Raw genomic sequence first — 13,496 nt, forward strand, 5'->3', positions numbered from 1 at the left:
GTACAAAATCAATGAACAAAAATCAACAGCAATAGTGTACGCAAATAGCCCCAAGATGGAAAAAGACCTAACCAGCAAGATACCATTCAAAATAACAGAGAAAAGTATGAAGTATCTGGGAATAAATCTAACCAAAAGTGTAAGAAACCTATTTGAAGAAAACTATAAACTATTCAAAAAAGAAATTGAACAAGACCTCAAAAGATGGAATAACATCCCGTGCTCCTGGATAGGTAAAATCAATATCATTAAAATGTCTATACTACCACAAGCTATATATATTTTCAACACAATTCCAATCAAATTGCCCAAAACATTCTTCACGGAACTGGACACAATGATTCAAAAGTTCATCTGGAAGCACAAAAAACCACGAATAGCTAGAACCATCCTAAAGAACAAGAAGTTAGCAGGGGGAATCACAGTTCCGGACCTCTGGAAATACTATAGAGCAGTGGTTATCAAAACAGCCTGGTACTGGCACAAAGATAGAGAGGAAGATCAATGGAATAGAATAGAAACACCAAAAGGGAACCCACACAGATACAGCCAAATAATCTTTGACAAAAAGACCAACGACAGTCCAAGCAAATGGGAAGGCCTCTTCAGTAAATGTTGTTGGGACAACTGGCTGATAGCCTGCAGAAACAAAAAGATAGATCCACATCTATCACCATATACTAAGATTCAATCTACATGGGTAAAAGACCTAAACCTACATCCAGAAACCTTCAAACTCTTGCAAGAAAATGTTGGAAATACCCTGCAAGACCTAGGAGTAGGTCCTGACTTTCTAAGAAGGACACCAAAAGCAATAGCAGCTAAGAACAGAATAAACAAATGGGACCTCATCAAACTAAGAAGCTTCTGTACATCAAGGGAAACAATCAGCAAAGTAAAAAAGCAACCCACAGAATGGGAGAAGATCTTTGCGCACTGTGTAGGTGATAGAGGGCTAATCTCCAGAATATACAAAGAACTTCAAAACAACCAAAACACCAAAACAAATAAGCCACTCAAGAAATGGGCACGGGAAATGGGCAAACATTTCACAAAGGAACAAGTCCAAATGGCAAACAAACATATGAAAAAATGCTCCAGTTACCTGGCAATAAGGGAAATCCAAATTAAGACATTGATGAGGTACCACTTAACGCCAGTAAGATTGGCCCACATAAAAAAGAACACCAACGACACTTGTTGGCGGGGATGTTGGGAAAAGGGAACCCTACTCCACTGCTGGTGGGCTGCAGGTTGGTACAGCCTTTATGGAAATCAGGATGGAGAACACTTAAACAACTCAAAATCTGCATACCATATGATCCAGTAATAGCACTCCTAGGAATGCATCCAAAACACCTGTTTCACGACAGACCAACATGCACCCCTATGTTCATAGCAGCACAATCAGTAATTGCGAAAACATGGAAGCAACCGAAATGCCCATCAGCAGAAGATTGGATAAGAAAGCTTTGGTTCATCTACTCCATGGAATACTACTCAGCTATTTAAAAAAAAAAATGCAGTTCTTTGTGGCTAAATGGGCCTAACTGGAAACTATAATGCTAAGGGAAATGAGCGAATCCCAAAAGGTTAGATACCAAATGTTTGCCTTAATTATTTATTTATTTATGTATTTTATTGGAAAGGCGGGTATACAGAGAGGAAGATCTTCCCTCCGATGACCCACTCCCCAAGTGAGTACAATGGCTGATGCTATGCTGGTCTGATGCCAGGAGCCTCTTCCGGGTCTCCCGCATGGGTGCAGGGTCCCAAAGCCTTGGGCCATCCTTGACTGCTTTCCCAGGCCACAGGCAGGGAGCTGGATGGGAAGCGGGGCCACCGGGATTAGAACCGGCGCCCACATGGGATCCCAGGGTATGCAAGGCGAGGACCCTAACCACTGCGCCACCGCGCCGGGCCCTTGCCTTAATTTAACCTGTAATTTTTTTTCTCTTTTTGAACCTGTCATTAATACTGTCTCAACACATGTGTTTTGAAAAATTGAACTTGCATTATTTTTAACATATTGTTTACTCAATACTATGTCAATTAATTCCATAACACTATATATTGTTGCTGATGTTTTGTTGGAGCTTTTAACTGACTGGGATTTTACTCTGTTAGCTCTACCTTCAGACCAGAGAAGGTCTCCCCAAGAAGCCGTTAAATTTATCTGGACAATAAGATGCTGGACTCTATGCTGGGTATATGCTTGCAATGAAGGAATCTCAACTGAACTTGAACTGTGGTTATGCAGCAAGGTAGAGGAATCCACCACGGGGGAAGGGTTGTGGGAGGGGCGGGGGAAATCCCAGTGCCTATAAAACTGTGTCACATAATACAATGTTATCAATAATAAAAAAATAAATAGTTAATTGCAGTCATGATGTTATCTATAATGCTATTTATGTATGTGTACAAGCTCCATTTATGTTTACTGTTTCCATGAGTGCTAATGTTACCCTTTTGAATTGCTCTGTGGTTATGTGAGCCTTTAACCAGTGTTGGAATGGCTCCGGCACTGTGGTGCTGGTACACATTCCACAACCTATTCCCATGCCCGTTCAGGTGAAGGAAAGTGATCTTCAGGTTCTTATTCATCATACATTTTAAAAGAGGCATTTTACTTGTTAATCAGAGAGTGGATCTTTTGCAGGAGGCAGTGGAACAACTGCTCCATCATATGGGGACCTCCTGTGTGCTTAGTCTACCTGGAATGTGTGTCATTCCCTCTATTGCCACCAATGGTTCCCGAGCATTGAATTTGTCCAGAGTTATCCGCTCTGCTATCCCCTAATGGAAGCTGGTCCACACGATTTGATAATTTGACTTAGGAACTAAGATCCCAAATTATAGCCATAAATAGCACCAAAGTAGAGATTGCCACGGTACAGCAATGGACAAACTGGATACTAAAGAATCTTTCCTTTGCACGCCAATGGGCCAGTATAGTAGGCCTGGGGTTATTATCATTCTTTGGGGTCTGTAGATGCTTCATCTTCGAGCACAGCGTCAGCAGCAGCAGCAACAGCGGCTGCTAGTGCAAGCTGTGCTTGCCCTTCTCAACAGAGAATCCCCAGAACTCTGGCTAGGCATGCTGGACCGGTAGCCAGAGATGGGTAAGTATCCGATACGGCTTTACCAACCTAAGACAGGTGCCACATTCCTAGCCATGTGGTTAGCCCACGACGCGTAAAGGGAACCCGAACTTGGAACACCTCAGACAGGCACGGTCTCTTGCTTAATAAAACAAGAAGGGGTAGCCGTTGGGGGCACTGACAATTTCCTGCCCTGTGATTGGCCCTTTGCCCTGATTGGTGTGCCTTGGTGCTGACTGGACAGGATTGACGTATAAGCCGGGGGCTTGGCGGGAGAGGGGCTTCTGCCTAATGGAATTAACGGACATAACAGTTTTTAATGGAAGATCTGAATAAAAGCGCCTCTGAGACTCTCTCCAGTGTCGGGTAATTTCTTCCGCGGGACAGGAGACCCTGATAGGTCTTTAAGTGTCCCTGACACTGAACTCTCCCTCTAGTAACAGACAAAGCAAGAAACACTTTCACCACAGGAATGCCTGCTGGCCAGGGTGTGTATAAATATGTGATATCCCAAGTCCCACAGCCCCATTAAGAACCAGCCATTCAGCTGCTGCTTACCTCCAAATCACTCAGGAAATGTGTGATCAGTGCCTAGACTGAGCATTCTCAGCTGAACTCAATGAGAAAATGAGAAGCTTTGGTAAGGTCACATGGGGTTCCTGGGGAGGGAGGTCCAGGACTGAGAGGCACCAAGTGTTGTGTGGGGAGGAAGATGCAGAACAAACAGGGATACTTTGTTTTTTCTTCAGTCTCTCAGTAAGCCTGAATGGTGTGGTTTCAGAGTGCAATGAAGGTGTGGCAGTGTAGGGTCTTACTTTGAAAGAATGAACTGATAGATTCAGAGCTACTGATTGAAAATCTTCTTGTGAAAAAAATCTACATATATATGTATACATATGTGTACATATATTCTTTTTTAAACAAATTCGTTGTATATTTTCATTTAATGTTAAAAGCATGGAAACAGAGGTAAAGATAGAGATCTTCCATCTGTTCTTGCATTCCCTTAATGTTCACACCACCAAAAACTGAACCAAGCTGAAGCCAGAAGCCCAGGGCCCATCCTAGATCTCCCGTGTGGGTGGCAGGACACTGTAACTGAGCCATCACCTGCCGCTTCCAGTGGTGCACATTAACAAGCAGATGAACCTGAAGCAGAGAAGCTGGGACTAGACGCAGGCACTGCAACACGGGATGAGGGAATCCTGGGCAACATCTTTACCACTGCTCCAAATGCTTACTCCATGCCTGTTCTCTGATGCTCCCATCAGAAACACACATTATTTGTATAATACAAAAATAACACTATGGTCTTTCCTTAACCCATTATGTCCACTCATTCTCTACATAGCAAATCCATAAAGACTTAAATTGACCAGTACATATATCATCTTAAAGTAAGTATTACATTCTTAAAACATTTGCAGAATAAAGCCTATATGTAGTGTGGCTGATTAAGCTGCAACTTTCTATATTGGAATTCTACATGGGCATTAGTTTGTATTCTGAATCCTCTACTTTTTATCCAGCTCCCTGCTAATAAGCCTAGAAAATCAGTGGAAAATGGACAAAGTACTAGGGCCCCTACCAGACACTTGGGTTACCAAGAAGAAGCTCATGACTTCAGCATGATCCAGTCCTAGATACTGCAGTGACTTGGGAAGTGAACCAATATATGAAAGATCTATCTTTCTATCTGAATCAGTAGATGAAAGATCTCTTTCTCTCTCCTCCTCTCTCCCTAACTCTGCCTTCTGCCTCTCTTCCTAACTCTGTCCCTCAAATAAAATAATTCATTGAAAAAATTACCGAATTGAAAACTTGGGACTCAATGGGCTAAAATCAGAAGAAGGAAAGGTCAGTGTTACAATACAGTGGCTTAAGCTGCTGGCATCCATCACATATCAGGGTACTGTTTCAGGTTCTGGGTATTCTACTTCTGATCTAGCTACGTGCAATTGCACTTAGGAAAGCAACAGAAGATGCTCAACATACTTGGGCCCCAGCCACATACATGATATACCAAGATGGAGTCAAGGTTCTTGGCTTTAGCCTGGAGCAATACCAGACAAGGTAGTCATTTGGGGAAGGAGCAAGTGAGGATATATTTCTCTACCTCTCTTTCTTCACTTTGTATTTCAAATGAGTGAAGCTTTTTAAAAGAAAAAAACAAAGAACTAATATGCCTAAACTAGATTAGAAAAATGAATAAAATTTGGCTTAAAAAAAAAAAACGGAAGACCAGGGAAAGAAAATGTTTTATTGGAAACTACTTTTTTAAAGCCAAACACATATGCCCTAATAGGAGGCTCTGAAAAAACCTAACATTCTATTAGTGTTAGGCTGCTGGATATTTCAACTGAGATACTGGTTGATGAGCATCTTCAAAACAATTTGTGAAACAATACAGGTATCTGCATAAGAGTAGGAGTAAAGGGCAACTTTCTGCCCTCCCAAAGTTTGCTCCAGGTGCTCTGTTAGAACACTTACCTGTCTGCATCAACAGAGGCAAAGGCTGTGGGGTATTCATAGTTGTAGGCGAGGACAGTGGTGTAGTGGTTGAACCCAAAAAAGTCATAGGTGCCGTTGATCCTCCTCTTCTCTTCCTCTGTGAACTCTGGGAGCCTGGGCAGAAACAGCCAGTAAGTGGGGCTTCAGGATGAATCAATCAAATGCTTCAGGTGACAGTGTCAGGGGCAGGGTGGGGAAGTGACTGGGGGCCTGGGAGGAAGGAGGAAGGACCTTTCAGGTAGTGCAGTGTGCACCTGAGGCTTTGCCCACTGATGTGACTAGAGCCTAACTTCCTGTCTGCAAAAGGAAACTAAGAGTTGACCTTTGACAACCTTCCACCTGCCACATACCACACACACACTTTGTTTTTCCTTCTAACACTAACATATTTGCCCTCTAAGGTATATTTCAAAACTACAAGTAGGTCTTCCAGAATGGCTCCATTATGTTCAGAAAGAAATGAGAGCCTTTATGATTTCTATTGCTGCATTCTGCCTTTGTGAGTCCTTCTGGTGCGGGGGGGGGGGGGGGTGGTTTGGTTTTCCTCCTCTTCTGAGTCCACACTTGCAAGTGAGGGAATCCAGGACCCTTGGCAGTACTTTGGACACTTTCACAAGTCACACCGCAAATACAAAGGAACTGATCTCAAACCAGAGTATGGGCCCTGGAGTCAGTTTCAAATCCCAGCTCCATCTCTGGGCAGGTACTCAAGCCCCAAGCTTACTCATCCTTCAATGAGAGTACAACAGAACACTCACAAACGTGAGCTGTGGATGTTCTCATCTCTTCCTGCACAGGAAGGCCTGGTGAGTCAGGAAGGGGGTGTCCTGATGTACATCATTGCCCCCTGCTGCTGAGTGATCAGAAACACATGCCTGGCACTCCCTGGAGGCTCTTTGGATTCCCTCATGAGGGATGAAACTGCCAAGCATAGACTGGGGAAATCATGCTTGGAGTGAGGTAGTAAGTAAGGCTGCTAAGAGGTGGGTGCTCACAAGACCACTGTCCTGGCTGTTCTGCAGCAAGGTAACAGCAGCTGCCTGTTGTCAGGCACACAGGAGAGCTGGGTGCTGGATACAGCCCTCCACATAGGTGACCCTGTTTACCTTCCATCACACAAACACACACACATCTCTGACCCACAGCCACGCATGCCCTGTTTGGTACTGGGACCTTACCGAGACACATTGAGGCCTGCAGCCAAACTCCTTTCTAGGATCTGTGTCTTCATTACCTCAGGGTAGTCTCCATTCTTGTAAATCGGATTTGAAAACCAGCCTGCCATAAACTGCAAGGTAAGGATTGGGGGACAGTCAGCCATGGCATCCCAACAAAGCCACCAGGGGACAGTGACAGCCCAGTTCACGAGCTGCTCTCACAACCTCCTGCCTTGGCTCTCCAACTCGGGAACATGATCTTGCATCTCTTCCGTGGCCCTGTGCAGGTTGCAGCTGAGGTACCAGCAGGTCTTACCACCCAGGTCTGCCTGTAAAGCTGCCATCTCACTGAGGGCCCTGTCCTGGTCTCCATGGTTACAGGTGGAGGTGAGATGAACTGGGTACTGGCCCTGCACTGCCGTCCTCCTGGGCCTCTGTCAGAAAGAACCTGAGATGCAGAGGAACAGACTGGAAGCTTCTGGCCCCCTGAGTTGCTCTCTTAACGTAGAGCAGCTGAAGTAACAATATGGGTCCTTTCTCATCACATTGTCTAGGAAGCAACTAGAATTTTCAGGAAATGCCTGAACTGCAATATTTCCTGTCTTCCCAGCCAAAGGATGACCCATCAGTGGCTTTGGGCTCATAACCCCACAGTGTAGAACCTGTTTCCCAATTTGAGATCAGGGCCATCCTTATCCTGGGGTACACAGCACCCGAACACTACCAGAGAGGCTGGTGCCTAGAATGTGCAGTGAGGAGAGCCTCCATTCTAGGCAGTAGTGAGACCCCAGATCACACACTGCCTAGCACAAGAGGCTCAAATGCGCTCCAAGGGTTTCTGTGGAAGGAAGTGGGTCCTACCAGCAGTCATGTCTGTCATGGTCTTGGACCACACAGTCACAGTCCACCAGTCGGGTTCAATGTAATGACAGCACAGCCTGATGTCTCCTGAGGGCTGGGGTTTTGATTTTGGAAGAAAACAGAATAGCTTTAATTCACCATATCTGAGATGTGAAATGAGTAATTTGCTCTTTTTGCTGCAACACATCCCAGCTGACTAGCAACCCAGAAAGTTCTTATTAGTGTTGTCTCACTAATCTGTTGCCTGGGAAGTGTTTGGCAAAACAAAGCTCTAGGAGTTTCCCTGAAAGGGTCACAAATGCTACAATTTACAGGTTCCTCCATGAGAACCAAAAGCACAAAGTGATCTGGTAAAGAGAGACCCTTCTTAGAGTCTCTGCTTCCAGGGGCAAAGTTACACAAGCAAAAGAGATGTGTGCTTATTTTAAGTTCATGAAATTGGTAAAATAGGGGACTATCATGTAATAGAATCTCAACCCTTGTTTTAAGAAATTCTTAGGTTGGAGCAAATGAAATTAGATCAGGACACCTAGTGGTGTCTTTTGTCACTGCAGTCAAGATTAGTGGATCTTGAGTAGTAGTAGCTAGTAGCCAAAGCAGAGATAGAACATATGGACTTTCTATTACTTATCTTCAGACCAATGTTATATTCACTGCAGACTTACACATACACATACTTTGTTAAGACTTAAAGCCTAAGCCCAATAAATTTACTGCTTGTATTACAATAAACCAAGAACCTTATTTGAAGAAAAAAACAAGGTAATACGATTTTGCCCAACTCAACAAAATTATAGTCCTGAATAATTGATTCTCAGTCACATCGTATCTTCCATTAGACACCTAAAGGAAAGGGAAATGGACAAGAGTAAGAGTGGCACCCAGTGGAAAAACAGACCTGAACGTATCTCATGGCTGCCTCCACGTCCTCTTGATTGGCTGGGTCTCTGGGTTCAGCCCATTCACTGTTGATGGTGATGGAAATCACACCTCCTTGGCTTGCCCGGTACACGTCATTATACAGATGCCAGGCCTCAGCATGAGCCTTTATTAAGTTGTGGCCAGCAAGGTAGGGAGCAGTGCCAGACCTATAGAAAATCCCTGGAAACACATACATAGATGTCAACATTGAATGGATGGAGCCAAATAGTAACTCTTTGCCTAAGGCCTGAGATCCTTACCTGGGGCATATAACCCAGTGCCATAGCCATGGTAGGCCATGACAAAGGGCTCATTGAGTGTGATCCAAAACTTCACCTTGTTTCCCAGCCTCTGGAATACCACATTGGCATACTCCCTGAACCGCTGCACAATGGTCTCATTCTCCCAGCCTCCAACATCCTGGAGTGCCTGGGGCAGGTCCCAGTGGTATAGGGTCACCTGTGAATAGGTCAGATCTGCAGTTATCCACTGTGCCTTCCATGGGAAGCACAAACATCTTCTGCCAAAACTGAGAAGGAATTATGAGACAAAAATTCAAAGGCTTTTTTTCCTCTTGGGGTGGAACAAGGAGAGGCAGAATAAGCTACTTCAAAGGAGGGGAATTGCTCAGGATGGGGAGTAAAACTCTATTATTCTTGCTTAATTCCGTGCCATAAGAAATTAATGGCAATCCAATTATTAAGTTTGAGAGCAGCATTTGGCTTTCAGAGTAAATGTGCTCCTCAGCCCCACAGCCTGTGGACTTCCTTGAGGCCTGGCCAGCGCCCACCCTCACCTGGGGCTGGATGTTGGCAGCCAGCAATGTATCAATGAACTGCTCGTAGTGTTTCAGGCCTGCTTCATTGATGTAGTTGGTCGTTCCATCAGGCAGGATGCGGGACCAGGAGATGGAAAAGCGGTAGTGGGATACGGCCAGGTTCTGCAGGGCGACCACGTCCTCAGCGATCTTGTGGTAACTGTCACAGGCCACATCTGCGATGTCATCATTCTCAATCCTCAGTGCTGTATGACTGAATGTGTCCCAAATACTAATGCCTTTGCCATCTTCTCTCCATGCACCTTCAATCTTAAAGATGACAAGACATGATCAAATTAAGTCATCAAGTCAAGCCCTTAGACAGTCCTTTCTTTCTGTGAGTGAGTACCACGTCAGTATATTTCCCAGCCTCATCACCTCAGGAGCCTTCTCTGGCCATCTCTGAGATCCCCATCTTTCTACACACCTGTAGCCTCATCACACTGTGTTTCACAGTTGTCAATGTCTAGGCTTTCCCAGTGATGCATGCAGCAGTGTCTGGTGTATAGTTGGCACTCACTAAAGGTTAGAATAAAAAAATCCTGAATCCACACTTTTCCCTCCCAGAATCATGTTCAAATAAATTGAAATCATGCAAAGTGTGAAAGCTGAATTTCTCATCATGACAAAAGATTTCTATGAAGGATCCATGTTACTGTTTTAGACTTCCCTTTTTTCATCCCTCTATTTGCCACAAGCCACTAGAATAACACTGACCTCTCAATTTACACAGTCTGACAGTACAATTTCTCTATTTTACTTTGAAACACTTCAGCATATGTGGAATGGCATGTGGCTGGATACAGCCCATTGACAGCACTTTAAGCTTATTGTACATGGTGGCCATGAGGGTGGCAGGGCTACCTGGGCTGAAGAAGAGTTTTGACTGGTCGGGAGATTAGTTAATGCAGAGAAGTTGGACAGATAAATGGTCAGGGTAAATACCTTAGTAGCCATATTTCTCACCATGGGAGGAAGGAAATGTAAATGTGACAAATAGGTAGGTTAGAATTAACCTGTGAGAAAAATTAACATGTGAGAAAACCTGTTTCAATAACTTGTATGTGTACACACATGTGAAAGTACTTTACAAAGCTTATAGAACATTCAACTAAAAGATTCATTTATTTTGTGTAAAGATTTTCACATCCATGAAGATTCATTGTCTATGAACATTGTGAAGACACACAGAGAGAAAAACATAAAATACAGTAAAATGTTGTAGAGTTGAAGAGTCTGATGTGAGTATACAGAAATCTCCTGTACTATTTTTGTGACATTTTTTTCTGAAAAGAGTCACAAATAAATGTATTCTAATGACACATAAACAAACACATAATCATGAGGGATCAGTTGGCACTCTAACCAGGAAACCTATGTGATAGTCACCTCATTCAATTCTAATTCCTGCTCCATAGTTGGCTACTTAGAATGTTCCATCTCACTATACTGAGAATTATACTTGTTGACTGTCATGATGAACAGACATGAGTGCTCATTAATGACAACTCAAAAATTCAACATTTTAGCTAGCTAAAATGTTTTTAGATATGCACCTGCATGGTGGGTACCCATGAGCCCTGGGGGTGTGGAGTCCAGCAGGACCTGGGTCAGCAGACCTGGGTTCTTTGGCTCGCCTGTGTAGTAGGTGCCAGTTTCATGAGCCAGCCTGTGAGAGTTGGTCCTCCTCAGTGGAAAAGATGGAGCAGTGGACGGTAGCCCCTTATGTACATGGGGGATATGGTAGCCCATTGGGGCCTGCAGAGGACATGTGGTACCAATGACAGCAATCATCTGGGCAAATGGAGACGGTAAGGTCAACTATGTCAGCCAATGGACATTGGAAGGGTTTCCTCATCTTTGCATTGGCAAGATCGAGAGCTTCAGAACTACTGAAACCACCTGTGCAGAACCTTCGGGGAGTGCACCACATTGGGATCAAAGATTGTTTTTGCGTGGCCTTTCCCCATCCCTGGGTGCTGGTGCGGTTGGGAGGCTGGGCATGGCTCATCCCATTACCTCCTCCCTTCCCACAGAAACAAGAGGAAGAAGTATAAAAATTGGAAACAAAAATTATGCCCACTTTTCCCTAACCCTCGATCCTCCCCACCCTGATCAACTTTGTAGCCATCATTAAAAATAAAATTAAAAAACAAACAATAATATATAGATATAGACATAGATATATAGATATAGATATGCCATGCCCTTAGGATGGGCAGAGTTGAGGACTCTAACATTGGGGCAAGCATTGTGCATAGTACGTTAAGTGACTGCCTGCAGCAACGTTATCCTATGGGGAAGTGTTGGTTCAAGTCCCAGTGATTTCTTTTCTTTGTTTCTTTCTTTTCCTTTTTTTTTTATTTAAGATTTATTCATTTTCATTTGAAAGGCAAATTTCTACAGAGAGAAAAGGAGAGATTGAAAGAAGTGTCTTCTCTCTGCTTGAAAGCAGTTGAAGATGCCCAAAGCCTTGGGACCCTACACCTGTGTGGGAGATCCCAAGGGAAGGCTCTGGGTTCTTGGTTTAGCATTGGCTGAGCTCCAGATATTGCAGCCACTTTGGAAGTGAAGGAGTGAATGGAAGATCTTTCTCTGCCTCTCCTCCTCTCTGTGTATCTAACTTTCCAATAAAAATAAAACAAACCTTAAAAAACACAACATAACACATGAATAGTATTTGTTTTACTGCTATTTGATTTTTCGTCAATAACTATCTGTATAGGGCAGAATTTGATAGATAACTTTCATGACAACCTGGTAATGTGGTTGTATACGAGTAGGTACCCATATCCACATCTTTGGCCACTGTGGCCAATGAGAAAAACCCATGGACGTAGAACACCCAGAGTCAGTTCAGCTCAGACCACCAGCCCTGCCCTGGCTCCAGAAGCAGCAAACACAGCCCACCATTGCATAAATAATGATAAATGGAGGTAGGAAATGCACATAGCTCCCCACTGATCTTTGTCATACAAGAAACTCTCTACTAGGAGGGAAATCAATGTGTCCATTTGAGACTATTCATATGTGCATGTTTTTGTCCTTATGCTTTTGTCTAGGCTGTACCTGTTTTACCAGGCCCTATGATGAATCTCAAGACAGCAAATCTAACTGAGCAAATCTAACTGTACTGGTTGGACTAAATTTGGGGATAAAAAGAAGAGAGACTGTCCATAAAAAGAAATGGAAGAGGCGGTTACAAAAGATGCAGAAATGTCTATTCTTGTTCTGCCATCTGCAGCAGCAAGCAGGAGCCTGGGACACAGTGGCTAATCTGTAAGCAGTGTGCACTGCCCCACACTCCTCACCTGAAACGCAGCAGTAGACGCACTCCAGGTGAACCCCTCAGGAAACTGTCCATACACAAACTCATCCTCACTGGACAGTGGCATGCCGTTGTTGGTAATGAGTTCTGTGTAGTACGCGGCTGAGATTCTTGCTGTGCGAGGCCTGTTCTCATTCTCAAAGTCAACATGATACAGGCCAAACTTGACTGTGTAGCCTCGGAGCCACTCAAAGTTGTCCATCAGAGACCAGGCAGAATAGCCTTGAAGGTTGACACCATCGAGCCTGTAGGCTGAGAACATTCCAGGGAGCAGAGGAGAGCATTACCTCCGCAGACAAGAAGCCCAAGAAGCCCAGCAATGTGCTGGCTCCTCCACCCAAAGCAATGCTTCTAAACCATCAACTTGCACACTAAGTGACCTATGCTGTAAGTAGACTAGATCATCATTTTGATTTTACTCTTTGCCTTCTCTGATGAGCCCACACCAAGTACTGAGGACTAATCTTCACAAAATTAAGTTCTTTAACGATAGAGACATGTTTCACCTTCAAGAGCCTAAGCCAGCTTGAGAGATTAAGCACAGAGGCATAGAGAAGAGTTTTTTATTCTAGGGTACAGAGAAACCTCTAGAATATGAGTTATATGAGGGCAAAGCACCTTGTATTTAAGCCCTAGCATTAGACCAGAACATGGTACATGGCAGTACTACAAAAATGAGGGAAAGACTGAAAAAAATTGGTCTTGAGATTGATTAATGGTTCATAAACCTTATTGCTAAAGCATTTCACACATGATACAGAATGTATAAGAATCCGTAGGGGAAATGGAAACCTCACATA

At 43.9% G+C, this 13,496-nt stretch overlaps 1 protein-coding gene across 1 annotated transcript in view; it reads right to left on the reverse strand.

Moving 5' to 3' along the window:
• The window catches only part of LOC121150570 (lactase-phlorizin hydrolase), a 53,476-nt gene that overhangs the window by 7,193 nt on the left and 32,787 nt on the right, over positions 1-13,496 (reverse strand). Inside the window, exons 9-14 of the mRNA XM_040971510.1 lie at positions 12,680-12,948; positions 9,348-9,638; positions 8,812-9,010; positions 8,529-8,731; positions 6,791-6,900; positions 5,592-5,726 (exon numbers count right to left, since the gene is read on the reverse strand). Coding sequence (XP_040827444.1) covers positions 5,592-5,726; positions 6,791-6,900; positions 8,529-8,731; positions 8,812-9,010; positions 9,348-9,638; positions 12,680-12,948 — 1,207 coding nt within the window. The remainder of the gene's footprint in view (positions 1-5,591; positions 5,727-6,790; positions 6,901-8,528; positions 8,732-8,811; positions 9,011-9,347; positions 9,639-12,679; positions 12,949-13,496) is intronic.

The sequence above is a fragment of the Ochotona curzoniae genome, unplaced genomic scaffold, assembly GCF_017591425.1.
Source record: "Ochotona curzoniae isolate NIBS_2020 unplaced genomic scaffold, NIBS_Ocur_1.0 contig_2210, whole genome shotgun sequence".
Taxonomy (NCBI): domain Eukaryota; kingdom Metazoa; phylum Chordata; class Mammalia; order Lagomorpha; family Ochotonidae; genus Ochotona; species Ochotona curzoniae.